Source organism: Notolepis coatsorum, assembly GCF_963971535.1.
Source record: "Notolepis coatsorum genome assembly, chromosome: 17".
Classification (NCBI taxonomy): Eukaryota; Metazoa; Chordata; class Actinopteri; order Aulopiformes; family Paralepididae; genus Notolepis; species Notolepis coatsorum.
This window is the reverse complement of record NC_140181.1, coordinates 52909385-52932571: the sequence shown is the minus strand read 5'-3', so window position 1 is coordinate 52932571 and position 23187 is coordinate 52909385. Positions and strand designations below refer to the sequence as shown.

At 42.4% G+C, this 23187-nt stretch overlaps 1 protein-coding gene across 1 annotated transcript in view; it reads left to right on the top strand.

Moving 5' to 3' along the window:
* The window catches only part of ano11 (anoctamin 11), a gene marked incomplete at both ends in the record, with an annotated part of 106976 nt that overhangs the window by 8622 nt on the left and 75167 nt on the right, over nt 1–23187 (top strand). Inside the window, 10 exons of the mRNA XM_084333452.1 lie at nt 184–274; nt 5216–5312; nt 6221–6364; nt 7789–7926; nt 13898–13996; nt 14262–14364; nt 15452–15563; nt 17491–17545; nt 18295–18392; nt 20690–20826. Coding sequence (XP_084189578.1) covers nt 184–274; nt 5216–5312; nt 6221–6364; nt 7789–7926; nt 13898–13996; nt 14262–14364; nt 15452–15563; nt 17491–17545; nt 18295–18392; nt 20690–20826 — 1074 coding nt within the window. The remainder of the gene's footprint in view (nt 1–183; nt 275–5215; nt 5313–6220; nt 6365–7788; nt 7927–13897; nt 13997–14261; nt 14365–15451; nt 15564–17490; nt 17546–18294; nt 18393–20689; nt 20827–23187) is intronic.

Genomic DNA, 23187 nt, shown 5'->3' with positions numbered 1-23187 from the left:
TCGGTAATGAAATCATCTTCCTCAAAATGTGTGAAAACTCCTAATGGACAAAAGCCACCTCTACCTCTCCATCAAGGTTGTTTCAGTATAAAACAGCTCTGAAGCACGCAATGCCCCCACACCCACCCACCCACTGCACCGCTCTGAGCTTAAAGGGGTAAAAGGAGGTTTGTGTCTCTGCAGGTTTCTACACAGCCTGGCTGTTGCCAGCGGCAGGAGTGGGAACCTTTGTCTTTGTGTCCGGGATCTTGTCCATGGGCAGTAACACAGCCGCGTGAGTCCCCTCCTCCTATAATTTCCATTAACACAATAATTTAACCCTTGCACTGAAGAACCATATAAGTCTGTTTTGATATTTGACAGCCCATATATTTGCAGTTGTAAAATCTATCCAAATCACAAGTGAATGTGATATACAGTATCACAAGAAAGTACCTAACCTCTACTGTCTCAAACTATGAATGAACACAATACTCTAACTTACCATTTTTAGATAATGATGTTTGAAAGCAATGTTCCTCTGAAAACCTCAAACGGATTGTCTTATATGCTTCTTTGTCTGAGGTACTCAATTATTGTGGGCAGTTTTTCGTGTCTGGAAAATTAGGTGAAATACTAGTTGTTATTTTTTTTGTTGCCAAGTGAGATATCTGCCATTTTTAAGGGGACATGCATTGCTGTAAGGTTTATCATCTCTCGCTATAAACGTGCATTCTTCCGCTGGTTAAGTTTAGGCATTCTTTCGGAGTTGGTTAAGGTTAGGGTTAAGTTAAGGTTGGCATTATTTCGGAGTTGGTTAAGGTTAGGGTTAAGTTAAGGTTAGAGAGTACAGCAACTTGCAATGGGCCTGGTCTACAAGATACACTACACGACCAAGGTACCCATGTACATGTCAAAATACTTCCCAAAGGTCAGTGAATACCACGATCACAACACCAGAGGGAGCTCCACAAATCATGTTAAACCCAGATTCGGCTCAAATAAGGGACTAAACACGTTTCGCAATTATGCCACATCAATGTGGAACGCCCTACCCAAAGCTGTAAAGGAATGTGGATCACTACCCACTTTCAAAACCTCTCTCAAGGGACACCTACGGGAGACTGCAATTCAACACTGGCCCCTGTAAATATCCTAACCCAAACCCCTCCAATGTACAGTCAGTTACCTAGTATGGTTTTGTCAATAGTCCAATGTACAATTTTGTTTGTTTGTACAGTGTCTCCTCCCCCCCCCCTCAATGTACAGTTTTACTTGTTTATACAGTGTGCCCCCCCCCCCCCCAACCACCTCCAATGTAAATTACCCAGTATGGTTGTCAATATCCCAATGTACCCAACCCCCCCCACCCAACCTCCTCCAATGTACAGTTTCTACGTCAAATGTATATACTCCCTTTTCTTGACTCCTTCTGTATCACAAACAGTACTGTATTTGCAAATCTGGTATGTCATAAATGTATAGATGTAGCAGTACTGACTATCTGTATGTCATGTATGTCATATATGTCCTGATGAATTGAAAATGGGGGACCCTGATGTAAACAAGACGAAAGTCTTTCTCTGGTCTGCATCCCCTTAACAATTGTGTGTATTGAGCTGTACTGTATTGTACCCATTCTGCAATCTGTTAATAAAGTTTTCAATCAATCAATCAATCAGGGAGGGTTAAGGTTAGGCATTCTTTCGGAGTTGGTTATGGTTAGGGTTAAGTTAAGGTTAGGCATTATTTCGGAGTTGGTTAAGGTTAGGGTTAAGTTAAGGTTAGGGAGGGTTAAGGTTAGGCATTATTTCGGAGTTGGTTAAGGTTAGGGTTTGTCACAGAGAATGCCTGTCTGTCTTTCTTGACGTGGAGGATGCAGCCTATTTCCGCACTGCCGCTCTCTCGCGCTGCCGCGGTCACATGGGCGTCATGGCCAATCAGAGAAACGCGACGTACTCTTCCGCTGGGAATGCTACACGCGTCCCCGACACACAAGCAGTCAAGTTTGTGTATGTGTGAGGGAGAGAGGCGTGATTTTCTTCCGTAGCCTCTGTTTGCGAAGACGCTCTCTGATTGGCTAGCCCACGTACAGCGAAGACCCTCTCTGATTGGTTTAGCTCCGAAGGGCTCTGGGATAAAAATGTCCGCCTTGTACATATATTCTCTGGTTCGAAGTGGGTTATGCTTAGAGAGTTAGGGTTAGCCCTAACTCTAAGCATAACCCACTTCGAAAGAGGGCCAAAGCATAACCACTTCGAAGCAGAGAATATATATGTACAAGGCGGAAGAGACCCTTCGGAGCTCAACCAATCAGAGAGGTTATTTTCTTCTTCGCTGTACGCGGGCTAGCCAATCAGAGAGCGTCTTCGCAAACAGAGGCCACGGAAAAAAGTCACCTACTCTGACAAAAAGGTTGGTGCTGAAAGTAGAGCTGGACGATATGGAGCAAATTAATATTGCTATGATAACCTTTCCCTTTTTGGTATGAAATCATCTGTAATGTTCATATACAGGTATTAACTACTGAATTGAAGTTACCCCCCCCCCCCCCCCCAAAGTACATATAAAACCCTTAATTTGTACCCTTATACCTATGAATTTTTCAATTTGATTGATTGATTGATTGAAAAGTTTATTAACAGATTGCAGAATGGGTACAGTACAGTACAGCTCAATACATACAATTGTTAAGGGGATGCAGACCAGAGAAAGACTTTCGTCTTGTTTACATCAGGGTCCCCCATTTTCAATTCATCATTTAACTGTAGTTCAGCCAGACAACTCACATATTGATTGTACGCAGTGGAGGTGAGACAGCAGCAACACTGTAGCAGAGAGAGAGAGCGATAGCAGAGTATGAGAAAGTTTGACATCTTAAATAAATTGCAGTATTTGGTGTGAGGGCTGTTGGATCCCCAGGAGACGAGCCAGGCATCACCTGATGCAGCACCACTCCAGCTCAGCAGAGCTCAATCTGCTCTGCAGGCTTCTCTTCAATAATGTCAGGCGATTTCGGTGACAGCACTGGATTCTGCATTGGATTCTTAAAGGGGACATATTATGGATGTTTTCAACACTTGTATGCTACTTCCTTGAATCTGTGGAACATAGGGTTATTTTTTTTTGCAAGAAACTAGTCTAAATCTAATGTTAATTATTTATTTTAGACCACCTTCTTCCCTTGTATTGAACACACCGTAGCACACCACACATTTAAAACAAATTATTTCCTTCCCCTGCCTGGCCCTCCCCCACACAACCCAAGAGTAAAATACTTTTACAAACCGGGAAGTGCATTAGATAGGTAGTGTTCCTGGCTTCAAAAAGCACAGTTTATTGATTAATCAAAGCAAATTCATCTGCATACTGTGACAGCTGAATCCGAAGACTTCAAACCCTGGCCAAATGGCAAGGAGTACATACAGTATGTAAATTACCCCCAGCACCTAAATAACACAGAAGACTGCGAAATCCATACAAAGTCTAGACAAAACCCATATTCCATAATATGTATATCATACACCCTAACAGTTCCTTTAAAATTAAGATCCACTGATGGGAGCCTTGAACACACAAATATATTAAAGCAAAGTGACAGTTTTCTCCACATGAAAACAAACCTAATTGTACTAAACCGCACAGGGTATGACTATGCTCTGGTTTATTATACATAATGCATTACCCTGGTGAGTTCCACTCTACTAACACTGCACCACTTCGGCTGATCATTTCACTTGGCACTTGTGTGTTTTTCTGTGTGTGAGAGAGAGAGAAAGAGGAGCATAATAATACCTCCTCAATTCTTCCTTGTCTCACCAATCTGTTTCCATGGCAGCTGCTGACCAGGCTTCCTCTGAGGGCAGTATGGGGGGGGGGGGCTTCCTCTGAGGGCAGTATGGGGGGGGCACTCCTAGTAGATTTGCAGCGCCGTAAAAATGAAGAACCAGGAGAAAATGAAACGGAGTGGAAGACGAAGCAATGTCTCTACTCTCGAAGCTTTCAGTGTCTTTGAGGCGGGAGGACATTAGCTTCATTATTCATGTAGACTGCACATTAAAAAGCCAACGCTCTTTGGGAAAAAAACTATGCCGGCGAGCATCAATTCCCGGTGTGAACACTGAACACAAGCGATTTAACAGATAATGATGATCCCATTACACGCATTGATATTCTTCCTCTTTGTTCACTGCCATAGTGAAGACCAGCTTGTGTGCGCGTGGTCGTGACTTATGCAGCTCACTGAACAGATTCATTCTAATAAAAGCAAGTGGTGTAATCATATCCATAGCAACAAGTGATTTCAGGCTGATTTTCACCGTTAACTCTCCCACTTGCTCTCCTGTCTGTCTGCACCTGCAATCTGTTTACTTTGCTGCTGTGCACAGTGAGGTCTGTTGCTTTGTGATCCACCTCGAAGCAAAAATCAATTCCCAAATTGATCCACGCAATTAAGGAGCTCTCACTCTGGCGGCTGCGATTGGGTTTGAATGATAAAAGGAGATGGTTCGTTTTCTACCTGAGAACGGGTGTCGGTATTTATTAAGTCCTTTCAGAGAAGATTCATTTCATTTCAGGGACCAGGCCCCTTGCCCATCTCATTCAGTCCAATGTGAAAAGGTAGAGCCGAGCAGATACAGTACTCGCCAGTCCTGTCCTATACACTGTAGATCAGTGGGTAGAGCGTGGCACTAATACTGCCAGTCCTGTCCTATATACTGTAGATCAGTGGGTAGAGCATGGCACTAATACTGCCAGGGTTTGGTTCCCATTGGGGCCTCACAAGACACTAGGCCTATCCCGACTAAGGATTTGTATAGTCGACTTTGATTGGCCTAAATTTGCCGATAGTTGACTACCCCCCTGAATGCAAAACAAATATATATATTATAATTATTTATTATTATTTATTCATTCCATTTGGGCTGTGGGGGTGCTTAATGTCTGAAGGAGTCGACTGAAGGCTTCTTGTCCTCTGCGAAAGCATGCAATTGGTCCACTGATGGATACATCTTGATATTTGTCTAGTGTGTGAAATCCTCTTTCAGTGCCTCTGTGCCCGTTTTCTTAGGCAGTTAGCCTCGCTGGTATGTGCGCCATTAGTGTTCGCCACGCTTCTTCTTTGCTTTTGGAAAGAATGATTTAAAATATATATATATATTTTATATATATATTATATATTGTTTGGTGCCGTGGGTCTTCGATGCATAATCTGTGTTTCTGTGCCCGTCACCAGTAAGGAGATCTGTAACAGTGGAGCCAGCTTTCTGATGTGTCCTCTGTGTAAGACCTGCCAGCCCTGGAACATGTCTGACATCTGCCCCATGGCCAAGGTACTGAAGCCTGACATTCCACTGACACACTAAATTGTAACCAGGTTCCGTTTCAGTAATGTTGTTTCTATGTCCTTTTAGGTGCACTAACGAGACCTAGAACTGTAGTCAGCACTGCAGTCACTCCTTCTCTTTTGTTGTTGATTGAAAGTCACATCTGTTCACCTCTTCCTCTCCTCTACCTTCCTCCTCTACTTGCATCTTGCCCTTGTTTTGAACCTATATACTGTATAATGTGAACATTTTAGCTTGGCTCTATTGTTGTTTATAACACACCCTTATTGTCGTATTTTCTATTGTTGTAGATGATTCATTTATTTTACAGAATATGACTATTTTATGAAAATCTTTACTTGTTCAGTTTTCTCTGCTCCTTCATTGTTGTTTGGTAGTGTTGGTAACGCATCGATCTAAAATGCTACTATTGAGTGTCTGCTGAATGCCTAAAATATGAATGTTAAAGGGATAGTTCAGATTTTTGGAACCCTTAGAATCCTTTCTCAGCACAAGCCATGCTTTTCCTCATACTAGCTCTGTTTAGTTACTAATGTAAAGTCAATGGGGTCAAGCTCTTGAAGGTACAAGCTGACTGAAGGTAACTGAAATCTATTTTGTATGCACAGTGGGGTGATTTTACCTTCAGTCAGCTTGACCCCATTGACTTTACATTGGTTTGTGGCTAACTATTCTGAGCTAGTATGAGGAACAGCATGGATTTGCTGAGAAAGGACTCTACCGACCAACAACATAATTTGTACATTATGTAGTAAATAGGGCTACGGTTCCAAAACTCTAAACGATCCCTTTAAATGTACATAACCAGAATAAATGTACAGTCTACAGTGACAGCGTGAAGGCTGTGGGGAACATCCTGGTGTGTTTATGGTCTGTCTTAATGTGTGTTTCAGGTGGGCTACCTGTTTGACCACCCAGGTACAGTGTTCTTCAGTGTCTTCATGTCGTTCTGGGCTGTCACCTTCCTGGAGTACTGGAAACGCAAGATGGCCACCCTGGCGCACCACTGGGACTGTATGGACTTCCAGGAAGAGGAGGTCTGACAAGTGTCCTCTTCCCCCACCTTGAAATAGTGCTTTTATAACTTACAGTAGAAACAATACATGTGCACAAAAGGTATTTGGAATTTGTGTCTCTATGGCAGACGGTCTATGTGCTTCTCAGACCATATTGACCATCTACGTATGTTGTTGAGAAGGGCTAGCAGCCCAGCAATGAGTCTGGGTTCTGACTCAGTAGAGTCATTTGACCGGCACATCCGGTACTTTGCCTTTTCTGCTGCCACGCCTTGGGGGAAACACAGACACTGTTTCTATCTTTTTTGTTAGTGCATTATGTTAAGTAAAGCAATTACTTTCCAACACTGGCCATCATTGAGCGTTCACACGAGGCCCGTCCCTGACTAAGGATTTGTATAGTCGATTTTGATTGGCCGAGATTTGCCGGTAGTAGACTACCCCCCTGAATGCAAATTTTGGGGCATCATTCCATTTGGGCTGTGGGGGTGCTTAATGTCTGAAGGAGTTGACTGAAGGCTTCTTGTCCTCTGCGAAAGCATGCAATTGGTCCACTGATGGATACATCTTGATATTTGTCTAGTGTGTGAAATCCTCTTTCAGTGCCTCTGTGCCCGTTTTCTTAGGCAGTTAGCCTCGCTGGTATGTGCGCCATTAGCGTTCACCATGCGTCTAGGCTTCTTTGCTTTTGGAAAGTATGATTAAAAAAATATTATAATTTTTTTGCAGTCGACTACGGCTCCTTTAGATCGATGCCCTAGTTCACACCATTGGTAAAAGTTAGGTTTGATCTGTTTTCAGTCTTCCACTATGGCATTTCCCCATTCAGCTGCAGATATTTCCTAATTTCCCTACCTGGACATTTAATGTCACACTTATGAATATCCAAGTGACTTAAAACTAAGAGATAATGACTATTTCTGGGCCTTGATATCCCTGTTTGTCCTAAAGTTGTAGTTTATGAACAAATGCCATCTAATCCCCGTTTATTCCTAGAGTTGTTTTCCCCCAAAAAAGAGGCGTGACGATCAAAATTCGACTGACCTCGTCTCCGTCTGTCCCTCCAGGAGCGTCCTCAACTACTGACCTCCTCCCTGTCTGTCCCTCCAGATACTGACCTCCTCCCCGTCTGTCCCTCCAGATACTGACCTCCTCCCTGTCTGTCCCTCCAGATACTGACCTCCTCCCCGTCTGTCCCTCCAGATACTGACCTCCTCCCTGTCTGTCCCTCCAGATACTGACCTCCTCCCTGTCGGTCCCTCCAGATACTGACCTCCTCCCCGTCTGTCCCTCCAGATACTGACCTCCCTGTCCGTCTCTCCAGATACTGACCTCCTCCCTGTCAGTCTCTCCAGATACTGACCTCCTCCCCGTCTGTCCCTCCAGATACTGACCTCCCTGTCCGTCTCTCCAGATACTGACCTCCTCCCTGTCTGTCTCTACAGCAGCGTCCTCGGCCAGAGTTTGCAGCCATGGCTCCTGCCATGGAGCACAACCCAGTGACTGGTGTCAAGGAGCCCTATTTCCCAGAGAAGGCCCGGCTGTCCCGCATGCTGACCGGCTCCATGGTCATCGTCATCATGGTGAGACCTCTTGCATCAATGGGGACATATTGTGTATCTTTTAACCAATCTTAGACTTCCTTCAATCTGTGGAACATGTTTGTTCATTTATTTTGCCAATAAACTAGTCTAAATCTAATCTTAATGATTTGATTTCCACACCTTTCCTTGTATTGAACACAGCGTTATCAGTGGGTATATAGCACACACCAAATGTTTATTTAATGATTTCCTTCACTGTTTTTACAAACTGGGCAGTACATTAGATTGTTCCTGGCTCTGAAAAGCACAGTTAACCGAGTAATCAAAGTGAATTCATTGCTTGTGTCTCTCTTGTCACATCACCATTCTGAACAGCTTGTAGGCTTGTTAATATGAAGACGTTTAACCAAAAGGCAAGGAGTTTATACAGTATGCTATTTCCCACCTTAATAACAGTTCAGACTGACAAATCCATACAAAGACCATAATATATATATACACACACATGTCTATTCTATGAATTCTATATACTGTGCCCCACTGGGCCACTGAATAGAACAAGCATGTCTGTTCTATGAATTCACATCTATGGTCAAGGGAGGCTCCCCTTCTGCTTCCTTCTTTTTTTGAGATCTCTAAAGCCAGATGTACCCCTCATACTTGATTTGATTTGTATAAGTACAATGAAATTAAGTTAGCATCTACCAGAATGCAAAGGAGCAGTAAGGTGTATTGTAGTATACATATATAGCATGTGTATACAGTATGTATTGAAGATATGTTTGCTGGAGCCACTTTATCCAAAACGGCACAACCCCGGTCAGAGAGCGGACAGACACAGAACAGTCCTTTGTAGTTTAATTAGGATATGTTGTTGAATGAGAGTGATATCTCAGAGTGATTGAGTGAGTGATTTCCATCCAGGTTGTAAGGAACAATGGATGGATCAATGAGAGATTGAGTGTTTCAGAATGGTTTCTGTAACACATAAGCAGAAAACAATAGTCATTAGCAGAGGTAAATGTCATATACATTATACACTGCCTGCACCAGGCTGCTAGGTGACCCATATGCACGACCATGATTAGTCGCTACTCCGTGCCATGCGGCCAACCGAGCCAATGCCAATGCTAACACGCTAATGGCAATATGCCATATAGCATAACCAGTTGGTTAGCATTAGCTCAATTAGCAGCACGAACCAAACACGACACAAAGCAGCAACCCCCAAGTCATCATACACATAAGTCACAGCATCTTAACGAAACACAATGCAGGATACACATGACATCTATCTAACATAAACCACAGGCACTATATTTGGAGGCTGTTGGTAACTTACTTCCTCAGGAACACACTCTCAGTCTGCAATGGAGGCACAGGTGCTGCCAATTCACCAACTGTATTTAATTACCAGACTAAGGACCCTTGGGCTGTCCAGATAGATGCCTGACTACTAGGACTAATAATACCCCTGGGCTGTCCAAAGAAGTGCCTGAATGGAAATAATAATACACAGTATAACAAATAGTGGGGAATTTACAACAATATGGATTATATATGAAAAATCTACAGAGTAAATATGTAAGGGATAATCACTGAGTATGTGTTAAGCGGTTTTAAGGCACGTGTAGAGGCGTAGAACGACCCTCCAGCTGATTTTGTGGTTTGCCTTAAAAACGTTTGACGCACACATACAAGTTTATTCCGCTTATACCATGGTAATCTGCCATCAACATAAAACAAAATCATTCACAATTCTTGGTGAAGGTTTTGCACTTGCCATTAGTGTGTTTTCCTTCCTGGTCGTTAGTTTATCAAGTTAATAAGTCAGCTTCGCCGCAGTTGATAGCGAATAGTTTTGACAGCTGTGATCTTTTAATGTTGCTGGTTTTATGGTTACATGTTGATTAGCAGATTAATTTAGAACGGTGATTTAACTTGAGCTGAACTACATGTGCATTAAATGGTTTCAGAAAAGATTATTCACAGAGAACATGGTATAAGCTAAAATAATGTATGTACAGTATTATTCTACACAGTTGTACGAGTATGAATACACTGTATCTAGTCATTGGTTTATGAGTAATATGATGGTTATCGTTGGAGATGGACGTCTTTGCTGCAGTGGGTTAAGTCTGGAGTGAACGATGGTACTGTATAGTAAATGGTGCATTTATATAGCGCTTTTATCCAAAGTGCTTTACAATTTGTTCCTCAGATTTTACCCATTCACTCACACATTCACACACCGACGGCGGAGGCAACCATGCAAAGTGCCAACTTGCTCATTGGGAGAAATTAGGGGTTAAGTCTCTTGCTCAAGGACACTTCGACATGCTGCCCGGGAGGAGCGGGAATCGAACCGGGAACCTCCGGATTACCAGACGACTGCTCTACCTCCCGAGCCACTGTCGCCACTGATGGGTGTCATACTTTTGGGACAATCCATATACCACGACCCCATTTTATTTAGGAATTTTTTTGGCGACCCCACACTTTTATGTATCGCGTAATTTCAACATGGAAATAAGGAATATCAAAATAAAAGCACACGTTGTTTTCGAAAATGAAATTACAGCACTATGTTATCAATGAAATGAATGAATATTATCAACAAAAGCAATGGAATTGTTTCTGTATACACATTTATAAAACGAGGCATATTTTAGCCAAAATATGTTGCCAGAACATGAAAAGAAAATGCGCTCATGTGCGCTTTGGCAGAGATCCGCCTCTACTCTGAAAATCTGCCCTCACAGAGATATGTTGATGCGAAGGGGACACGCTTTATCAGCGCAGCATTACACAACACTGGGTACTCGTTCCGGAATGATATCCAGAACTTTGTGAGGGCCTGTTCAGTGAACTTGACTTATCGTCACACGAAAGATCATTGAGCGCCTCCTGCATTCTGTTCCTACAACAAGCCATCAAGCTGAGTAAATACCCCCAAAACTCCACTGATTATCCTCGAGTGCCACTAACGGAGTTTCCAGCTCATTATCAGCACATTTCTCTGCCAATGTGTTGTTTTTGTCTGCAAGGAAAATCTGCGCTTCTTCTCCGAGTTAACAAAGGCGAATACTCTGCCACCTCACTTCAGTGCTGGTTATGCGCAGAGCCCATTTCATCGCGGCCAACCAGCAATGCTTCTGACAACAAACCTATCCCCGCGATTATAAATGCGCAGGGTGTAGTGAGATGTGTATTGGAATACGTGTGTCGGCCTCCATTGATGAAGGGGCGAGACATGGCAAATACACACAGCTGCCGGGTGGAAAACTCGATCGGAGTTTTAATAAATAATTTTGTTTGCCAATGCGCGACCCCACTGTCACCTACCCGCGACGCGACCCCACTTTGGGTCGTGACCCGTAGTTTGAGAACCGCTGATCTAGATCAACCACTCCGATAGAAGTTACAGATACAGGTCAGATTAGATACTGCAAAGACCCTCCACTGCTACACACACTCAGTCATCTGAGTATCCCAGAGGCTATCTCATCTATGCCAGCAGATCACCAACGCTCGATTCAGCAATCCACATATTCCAGGTAAAATATTTATACAGACATACATACAGTACATATACACACACACATTGTGTGCATCATACATGCATACTGCATTAGCATACATATATATATATATTACATGAGAGGCTTGATAATCTAGTTTTACTTTTACCCTCTCAACATAAGGGAACGCGGCTGAAGGAACGGCACTAGAGTGACATCTCGGATCCATCTGACCGGCATGAGGTTGGACCTCCATCCATCCATTTCAATCAAATCATCTAGCAGCCAAAGAGGCAAAAGCAGCAGCGTTTAATTAGTGTCTAGAAAGTGTCTTCTTCCTCTGTGATTATGGCAAAGAGCACTGATACAGGAGATGCACTCAAAGACGGGCGGGGTGGGGTGGGGGGGTGTAACTGTAGTGGGACGGTTCAACGTCACCAGTGTTAGAACTTCGGCATCTGTAAGGGGAGAGTAAGATGACAGAGTGAAAGATGAGGGCTTTCACCCACAGGCTCTGTCTTTCTCCTCTAACTGCATCTGTCAGCCATGCGTCTGGCAGGCTTCTTGGAGAGGGGGTAAAGCGTGTCAAAGGAGGTTGAGAGAGGGCTGACAGGAGGGTGGATGTTGCCGTATCTGAAGGGAGAGCAGAAAAAGTCTCACTCAAAGGTAGAGCTGACAAGATTTCAGAGGAGAGGGTGGAGGGGGACAGGGAGCATAGCGTTGCATTGAGACAATTTGAGTTGGAGTGAGTGGTTTGGGGTTTAGCACAAGAGTTAGTGAAAATTATACAAATGAGTGGGCTGATACATGGAGGGGAGTTTACTGTGGTGTTAATTACATGGTGTAATAATAATAGAGTAGAACATAATAATATAATTATAATATCATGTATTTTTTCAACACTTATACAACTTCCTTGCACGTTTTATTTCAAATAAACTGGTCTAAATCTAATTTTAATAGTTTATGTTCCATATCCCTTTCTTCCCTTGTATTGAACACACCGTTTCTGATGTCTTTAGCACACACCGCATTTTAAATTAACTGTTTCCGTCCCTGCCTGACTACCCACACCCTAGAGTAAAACACGTTTACAAACTGGGCAGTACATTAGGAAGGCAGTGTTCAAAAAGCAGGGCCAATTGGATTAATCAAAGCAAATGTATTGCTCATATTGTGGCAAAACCCATTTTCCATAATATGTCCCCATTAAACCAATAGGGGTAGGAATCACCAGAGGCCCCACAACACATTATTATCACAATTCTAGAGTCACAATATTGTAATATTGCGATATTGTAATACATTACCTTCTTTCAACTGCAAATGATGTCCCCAACGGAAAACTCTGTCAACATTTTCAATAGAAAATATTAGGGGTGTAACGGTACACAAAAACCCCGGTACGGTACATACTGTACCCCGGTTTTGAAGTCAAGGTTCGGTACGGGTTTTCGGTACAGTGGGGGAAAGTTTGGCTTTCCATGTTCCACTCAGGGGTGATGTAGTGTGCAGTAACTAATTGTACTTGTAGGGCTGTCAACGAATATTCTTTTATTTATTTTTTATTTTTTTCTTATCTTTTTCCCCCTTCTTTTTCCGTTTTTCTCCCATCCCAATGTTAGTCGTTATGCCAATTCCCAATCCCCCTCCTGGTCGTTGCGCACTCTACCCCCTACCGTCGGTCTGGGAGGGGGGAGACTATCACATGCTTCCTCCGACCATGTGTAGCCAGCCCACCGCTTCTTTTCACCTGGCAGCGCGGACTCTTACTGGGAGAGTGTAACGTGTGGAAGGTCACACTACCTCTCCCAGACCCTTCCCTTGCTGTGCAGGCGCCCCGACCGAACTGTAGGAGTCGCTGTTTACAACAGCAGGACCCACCCTTGCCGGGTTTCCCACCCGCTAACACTGCATTTCTATATTGCTGTATAGATTTCCTCCACCCCTATAAATCAATCAGAAACACTGGCTGCTCATTTGGCTCCAATTGGATCAGAGATCTGCGTGACATTAATTAATGAACACCATATTTTATGTTGCTGACCTAATGATGATGAGGTGCTGAATTATATTGTTTACAGAAGAGTAGAAGACAGACTGTTGGCCCAGTGCCTCTTTGACAAAGCAACGATATCCCTGCTGGGCCTGATACCGAAACAAAGATATGGATGTGATGTTGGATAATCATATTCATATTGAACTGCATGTGTGATATGTTATCTGACTGAAACAGATTTTCAAATAACGTTTTCAGTTGCCATTTCAGAAAAAACTTTGTGAGAAATGTAATTGATTATTTGCTTTTTTTATCATTAATTCAGAAAACACAATACAATAATACAGATAGATGATATATGATACATATACGCACCTTTCTAAAAGCTCTGTGGATGTATTATTAAAAAGAAAAAAATATGACTATTCATCACAAAGTTGTTTTTAACTCTTTGTGTCCACCACCTCATTAGTGAATTTTGCTCTTTCAGCTGTGTGTGGTGATGATCTTCTTGGTGACAGTGATCATGTACCGTGGCATCATCAGTGTGATCATGTACCACGCCGGGAGTGTCGTGCTGCGGACTCAGGTACATGTAGCCCTGTAGGCTGCTCTACACTCTGCACTCCTTCAAACCCCCCCCACCCATGTATTACTGAGTGAACCCTATCTATGTGTGTGCTGTGGAGGCGTGTGTGTGCTGTGGAGGCGTGTGCGTGTGTGTGTGTGTGTGTGTGTGTGTGTGTGAGTGTGAGAGATACTGAGTTACTGCAGTCTTTTGTGCGTAACTCAAACACATGCCAATGTGAATGTGTGTGCAGGAGACTTAGTGCGTGTGCGTGTGTCCTCTCCAGGCAGGGAACATAGCCAACATCTCCAGCAGCATGGTGAATCTGGCCCTCATTCTGCTGATGGGGCAGGTCTACACTGCATTAGCCGAGCAGCTCACAAAATGGGGTAAGAGGCTCGGCTGCTGCGCTGCTCCGAGACACCTCTCATTCCATATATTGACACAGGGACACTCAATAAATGCACTGACTGACCAGGACACTCAATAAATGCACTGCCTGAGGGCTGGAACTGTCAAGGTCAGATAAGGCTTTTGAATTTATACACTGGGCTCTGGGGTGAAATATTCTTTTGGTGAAGCTTTGCGGATTTGTGGGAACCGAGAATGTGCTCCAGACGCTCTCAAAGTGGCCTGTAATAATGGCGTTATAGATTTTGTACAATATGATTTGTTTAGCGTCGTCTACTGTGTGATATCCAATCATATGTGTCTAGGAGTGCTTTAGTAAAATACAGAACAGGGCCTGAAAGACAAACATCCAAGACATACTGAGCCAACATGGTGTATGGTAGAGCATCTGGATAATGGGACTAATGCAGATGGAGGCTGGGGTGATGGCAGGCTTTTTACCATCACCATTTCACAGGTGCTGATAGTAAGTTGGTCTCTACAACACGCAAGAGCAGGCCTGCCCAAAGTAGGGCCCGTGGGCCATGTCTGCCTTCCACAACTTCATTTCTGGCCCTCCAAAGGGTTCCAGAGAATTATTAGATATATGGTCTATTTTGATGCAATTTAACTATCTGAGAAGGGATTTTGTTTAAACTAAGATAAGAGAAGATATTCCTTTATTGATCCCCTTGGGGAAATTCGGTCATAGCAGCACAGGGGAGGGGCTAGGAGAAATATGAAGAAATTAAACCGTATAAACATTATAAATTGTAAAGGTACAAACACACTGACATTGCAACTAAGACACTTTTATTTGCCTGTTGTATTGATTAAATGATCAATGTTCAGTCACATTATTTAGCCCACGGCCCACCCTCCGTGTTACATTTGGCCTTCCATGTCAAAAGTTTGGGCACAGCTGCACTGGAGGGAGTCACTTGCGATTTGTATTACATTTGGAACTCATTTCACCGGGAGGCTTCATGAGATAAATCACTGATTGCTCCTTTAAAGGTTTTTCCTTTTTGTTTTGATGTTTATTTCCAGTGAATCTAAGATGTGTTTTTTTTCTGTTGATCACAGAGATGCACAGAACACAGACCCAGTACGAGGATGCCTTCACCTTCAAGGTGTTTATCTTCCAGTTTGTCAATTTCTACTCCTCTCCCTTCTATGTGGCTTTCTTCAAGGGCAGGTGAGAGGGACTGTCTGCCACGCAGCACGCACACTGGTTAAAAGGAACACGTTGACATTATGGGAAATGTATACCATCTTCAGAGTCACACAAGAAGATAGATACCAATTTCCTCTGTGTGTTCAGTACATTTAGTCAATTAGCTGACAGTAGAAAGCTATCCGGCTGCAAGCTAGCCTAGCTTAGCACAAATTAATGGAAGCGGATACGGATCAGCTAGTCTAGGAAACATCTTCTTGTCTGACTCTGTAGTATCCGTCGCCTATATTTTTTACGAGTTATCTCACACATATCCCCAAACTGACAATAGTCTTGTACAACTTGTAACTTGGTTTGGTTTGAGTTATTAAGAGCTCTGGAACATCAAATTGTGCTCCAAATGATGTGATTCGAAGGACATTGAACGCTTGTGTTAATTAAAGGTAATTATTTGTAATGTATACCAGATACAAACGAATTGAGATTACAATCTCTTTTACAAGAGTGACCTGGCCAAGAAGGACAGCAAAAACACATCAGTTTCAGACAAAAACAAACATTAAAACATTCAGACAAGTGAGCTCGTGGTTTTAATTTAGACACACAGTTCCAAGGAAAGAAGATATGCTCTATCAATTAAAACATTTACAGTTTCCTATGGTCTCAGATTCCATGGTCTTCATCATACATTTGAATTAATTTAGAGTTAATGTATCCTGTAATTTAAGCTCGTCTTGCAGGCTATTCCATGCAGATGGAGCAGAAACCCCAAAAGCCTTCTGTGGCCACAGAGCTAAGTTTACAATCAGACATACAAACGTCTGACCAGAAAGTGAGAAAGAGCTTTGGTCAGACTTACAATAAATACATAATCGACATGACGTACATAAGATACCCAAATGACAAGAAAGGTAAACAAAAATGCCCTAGTGAGAAAACTAAAACAAAAGAATGGGTCTATGGCGTTGTTATGTCTTCACACAAAGAACTGGAGAAGGAAAAAAACGTGGCCGTCTCATATCTCCTGGCCCTTTGGCTGTTGCCTAGTGTCTTGAGCTGTATACTAGTTAAACTATTGTTAACTAGTCATGGCTATCGACATAGAATATGTATTTTAACACAGAACTATATGACATGATAATATCTTCCCATTACAACAACTAGCCAGGACGTTTACCTAAAATTGCTTTGTAGATAAAAACATACCAATGGCTAGGCCGACATGTTGACAAAGAAGGCCAGTTCACTTTGGAGTACAGTGATGAGTGAGTGCTCTACAATTTGTAATGAAACAATGACAGCATGTACATGAAAAAAATCAAATAGTTTTTGATTTATTATGTTGTTTTACATGCTCATAAATGTGAATGGGGTCAATTGGGTTTTTATAGAAATTAAAATTAAAACGAAGCCTTTACAACCAAATAGCTCAGAAACGCAAGACCATACTCAGATTCTTTACAGGGAAATCAATTACACTCGAGATAAAGACAACATAGGTAAATCATCACTGAAATGCCTCTTTAAAACAAGAAGTCTTGATGAAAAAGACCAGTGAGCAGGTACAGCTGGACCCTTGGCCAACGCTGCCACCTAGAGGTATTTGTAGGGTATTTCCCCAGCTCGATGCAGAATCGTCCACGTCCGCATCGCGATGCATCTTAAAATCGAGAAATGTCCACAGCCCTAGTAGCAGGGTGACCCTTCAACCGTCAGCAGCCTAGAGGCTAGAGAAGCAGGCCTGTGACTGTAAGGTTGCCAGTTGGGTGGAGGGGGAATCTAATGAGCAACACAACCCTTAACCCATAACTGCTTCAGTGGGGTTGCTCAGTAGGCCAACTGGTTGTACTGGGCAGCTCCTGTGTGTGGGAGCAAATCTTCCTAGGGTTTAATAAAGGTTAGAAAAGAGACTTTTATGCCTTCAAGTGTTTTTGTCATCTATCGACAGGTTTGTGGGCTACCCTAGCCATTACGGCACCTTATTTGGGATGAGAAACGAAGACGTGAGTTCTATTCATATATTTAGATTCGATCCATTGTTTTGTAAAAGATGGAGGAAAATGCTACCTCATACAGACATATATGATGTAAAACTACTCACATACATACATACATACATACATACATGCATACATGCATACATGCATACATGCATACATACATACATACATACATACATACATACATACATACATACATACATACATACATACATACATACATACATACATAAATAAATACATATACAGTATGATGTAAAACTACTCCATACTGTACATAAATATACAGTATGATGTAAAACTACCCCATACATACATACATATATGATATAGAACTACTCCATACATACATATGATGTAAAACTACCCCATACATACATACACATATCATATAGAACTACTCCATACTGTATACATACATATATGATGTAAAACTACCCCATGCATACATGAAGTAAAACTACTCCATACATACATATATGATATAGAACTACTCCATACATACATATATGATGTAAAACTACCCTGTACATACACATATGATGTATAACTACCCCATACATATATATATATATATATATATATATATATATATATATATATATATATATATATATATATATATATATATATATATATATATATATATGATGTAAAACTACTCTAAACATTCAAACATTTCTTTGGTTTGTATGTCTGTATGCATTTCTATGTGTGTGTTTTCTATGTGTGTGTATGTGTGTGTATTTCAGTGTGGCCCTGGGGGTTGTCTCATTGAACTGGCAGAACAACTCTTTATCATCATGGTGGGGAAACAGCTGATCAGCAACATTCAGGAGTTTGTCATCCCGTACGTTCCCTCGCCAACACTGAGCAGAAGCGTATCACATAGAATAGACAGTTTCACAACAAAAACAAATGTAAAGCTAGTGATAGGCAGTGCCTTGATCCCAGAGCTGGGAAAGGATGTTTGTAGTTAGTGGGAATGCTTAAGGTTTGGGTTGAGGTAAGAGTGGTTAACCCCTAACTGCTCCCGATGAGCAGGTTGGCACCTTGCATTGTTGCCTCCGCCGTCGGTGTGTGAATGTGGGAGTGAATAGGTAAAAATGTGAGGAACAAATTGTAAAGCACTTTGGATAAAGCGCTATATAAATGCACCATTTACCATTTATTTAGTGATAGCAAACACTGCAACAGGAAATATACTTGGGTCCAAGCTGTTCCCTAGCAACGCAATTCCACTGAAATAGTCTATAGAATATAATAGCTTCCTTATAGATGCAAATTAAACTATAAAAGAAGTAAGGGTCATCACGTCACTGTGTAGCATGTGAATGCACATTGGTGCCAAGTGTGGAAACGTTCAGTTTGACCGATATTGAGTTGAATGGGATCAGCCATCTCCTCGTTTGTGACATTTAAACAGGTTATTACCTCGGATGTCAGAATCATCTGCAATTTGTTGCATTGTTAAATAGCTAATGTTTGATTATTGGTTGATCTATATTTCTGGTATATTTTTTATACAGGCTTCAATAGAACTGCCACCAAAGTCTGACACCAAGCAGAGCATGGAGCGCTGGTATTCTAACGTTCCTTGATAGATGCTAGCCTAATTTTTATGGGAGATACAGGGGACATGGGGTTACACAGACTGGGTGCAAGCACCTCTGCTTGCATGTGTAGACTGACTTGCACTCACTACAGGTCAGCCCTTGCCCCCTCCCCTCTACCAACCCTGGGCTCACGCGACCAATAGCGTCACCTGCCAGCCCCAGGTTGGTAGAGTGCAGAGTGACAGCTCGGCTGACCAATCACCTCAATCCCAGGGTAGTTACAATATGTTTGGGTTGAAACGTCCCTGCATTATGACTGGAGCCGGCGTGTTCGCTGGTGCAGTACAGCCTCACTACACTGCAGTGTTGGCACAGCTGACACTCGGGCTGGTGTTGCTTGTGGGAGAAAAGGTTTGTGTGAAGTGAGAGTGTGTGTGTGTGTGGGGGGGGGGGGGGGGGGGGGTGTGTGTACTGGAAGTATATTGGCACACATGAGAGCATAGACTCTTGTGCTACTGTTTGGACATATGCAGTCAGTTCTGAGCCACATATTTACAGTAGAGGCTGAGGGAGAGTGGATGACTAATGTCTGGAAAACTAGAGTCCCTGTTTCAAACCCATAGCCCCACCTTTTAAAACCAATATTACAGTACATCCCATCTTGTACTGTAAACATACAATTTTATTACTCTTCATGGTAACGCATTATATTTAGGTCCTTGTAATAAGCATTAGCTAATGGGTAATAAGGCCCTTATAAGTCATTATCATGATGCATATTAACATTATTATGTGTTAACAAGACTATAATTGATAATAATAGCATCATAAACATGTTTATTGTTAGATTACAGGAAGACATTTCTAAGCACTTATAAGAAACATAACAATTTATAGACTGTTATAAGAATGTTAATAAAAGCCTATTATAAAAAAAATTAAAAGTTTTTATAGCATTACAAACACATTTATTGAGTCTTACTAACTTACCTATTCTGTCATTGTTAAACCTTTACTAAGCTTTTTTTTCTTTATCTAGATAAAAAATTACTTTTATTATTAATCTATTAGCAGTTAACAATGCATTTATTAACAGTTAATTAAGCTTTTTAAAACGAATGTATCTAAAGCAAGTACAATGCCTTATCAAGGTTAATAAATCCTTTATTATTGCACTTATTAACAGTTAACTGTGCTTTTTGCAGCTACCAGATCTAAATGATTAACCTTAATAAGGCATTGTTCTCGCTCTAGATCCGGTAGCTGCAAAAAGCTTAGTTAACTGTTTTTTTCCCTTAATAAAGCCCAAGAAACGCTTAGTAAAGGTTTAACAATGACAGAATAGATAAGTTAGTAAGTTTTATTGATGTTCTTAATAGTAAAAAAAATATGAACTGTTAATTGTTCAGTTTCTTTGTTAACAATTATAAATGTCTTATAATCTAACAATAAACATGTTTATGATGCTATTATTAATACTTATGTAGTCTTATTAGCATACAATATTAATACGCATCTTATAGGACCTAAATATAAAACATTACCCCCTTTTTTATGAGGTTATTATAGGTCATTCTCTCTTATCTGACAGCAAAGTGAAGGCATGGCGCCAGAAGAGGGCTCTGGACAAGGTGCGGGGGGATAATGTATCCCAGGAGCCTCGGCGCTGGGAGGAGGACTACCAGTTGGTGGAGTGTGAGGGCCTGTTTGAAGAGTACCTGGAAATGGGTAGGGACAGTACCCTCTCTCGTATTCATAACACTTGATATTCAACTGCAGCAATAAATGTATTGTTAGAAAGTCACAATCCTCTTACCTCAAATTGAATGGGTAAAAATGTGAGGAACAAATTGTAAAGCGCCTGGGTACGTGAAAGGCGCTATATAAATTCAAGCCATTATTATTATTATTATTATTATTATTATTATTATTATTATTATTATTATTATTATTATTATTATTATTATTATTATTATTATTATTAAATACCTCAAACCATCTGATGCATCAGTTTGACGATCCTCCTCTTCCCAACATTGTGAAAAAAAAAACCCACTGGGAGTGAGAAGCATAGAACAAACCCACTGGGAGTGAGAAGCAGAGAACAAACCTCACTGGGAGTGAGAAGCAGAGAACAAACCCACTGGGAGTGAGAAGCAGAGAACAAACCCACTGTGAGTGAGAAGCATATAACAAACCCACTGGGAGTGAGAAGCATAGAACAAACCCACTGGGAGTGAGAAGCAGAGAACACACCTCACTGTGAGTGAGAAGCAGAGAGCAAACCCACTGGGAGTGAGAAGCAGAGAACAAACCCACTGGGAGTGAGAAGCAGAGAGCAAACCCACTGGGAGTGAGAAGCAGAGAACAAACCCACTGGGAGTGAGAAGCAGAGAACAAACCCACTGGGAGTGAGAAGCAGAGAACACGCCTCACTGTGAGTGAGAAGCAGAGAGCAAACCCACTGGGAGTGAGAAGCAGAGAACAAACCCACTGGGAGTGAGAAGCAGAGAACAAACTCACTGGGAGTGAGAAGCAGAGAAAAAACCGCAATATTATTCTATTTTGTTTTGTTTTTCCTTTCTACTTTCAGAAGCTATTCCTCCATTATAGAATATTCAATAGAGACCTTTAACAGAATGTTTAGAATGCCCACTTATCGGGGGCGGAGCTAGGCGATTATGGAGTAGACGTGTTTCACGTGAGCTCCCTTCTACCGTGCGGAATATACGTTTTTCCCCATTAGTCTTTATTTTATTTTTATTTGTTTTTTGTCTGCTTGTTAAGTCGTCGAGTTTCAACTACTGTCGTCAACTTTTTTCGACTTTCTGCGATGTCGGTGGTGGAAACCAGATCCATGATCGCTCCAGCCAGCAAACTACCACCGGGCCTGGCCGCACCATCGCCCGGTGTCGGGGAGATAAGCGAAGCTGTGCTCTCGGTCATGACCAAGCTCCATGCAGAATCTGAGACACGCTTCGCTGAAACACAAAGAAAAGTGCTGGCGGATTTTTGTGATAACCTTCATCGAGAGATATCAGAGGAAATAAGGTTGGCGGTCGTCCCGTTGATAGACAAGATGGAGTCGCTGCACGCTGTCTCCTCGGCTAATGCTATCGAACTAGCTGCGCTAACGACGGAGGCCTCATTACAGGGCGAGAAGATGGCGGATCTGGAGCTCTCCCTGCTGGCTAGGCAGGCCGAAGTTGCCAAACTACAGTCGGTAATTGTGGAAATACAGTCCCGGGAGAGACGCTACAACATCAGGATTGTTGGAGTACCGGAGGGCAGCGGGGAAGGCCGTCTCTCTGAGACCATGCCGGAATTGCTGCAAGAAATACTGGGGAATGACGTCCTCCCCTCCCGTATGTGAATTGGCCTACAGAGCGGGCAGGACCACTCCTGGAGTGAACAGGGAACCGAGGCCCATCATTGTCAAGCTGAACAGGCTACAGCAGAGAGAACTCATCATGCGGTCGGTTCGTGCCAGAAGGGGTAATCTAAGGCTTGGCGATCACAAAGTGGCCATTTTCGAAGACTTTACACCGGAGGTTCAAGCACAAAGAGGCGAATACAAAGTGGTCCTGTCCAAGCTATGGAAACTAGGCCTGAGGCCCACGCTATTCGCTCCCGCGAAATTATCTGTGTTGGATAAGGTCGATGGTCGGCGTTCATTTTGGTCGTTGGCTAAAGCGAAGGAATATCTCGAGGGGATAGCCGAGACTGTAGCTTGATATCTATGACGGGTGAGTGACTTGGCGATGTGGGCCTGAATACATTGATAGGGCCGACTATTCATGCCTAGACATGCTAACTGTCCACTGCCCATCCAACTAGCGGGGCTTCCCAATGACTTCTGTTACTTGCTAATGCTGACCTCATGGTCGTACTTGTGTATCGCCTCTTTGGAAGCTAACGAGCTAGCTAAACAATGTACATAACAGACTCTAACGTGCTATCCGGATTCATCACTAGCTTACGCGCTAGCCTCGGGCTAGCTAGCGGGCTGCGTCTAACGTCTGCGCTGAGACATTCGAGACCCGTTAATATTTACGCACTTTGGTTGTTGTTGCTGTTTAAGTGTCATCG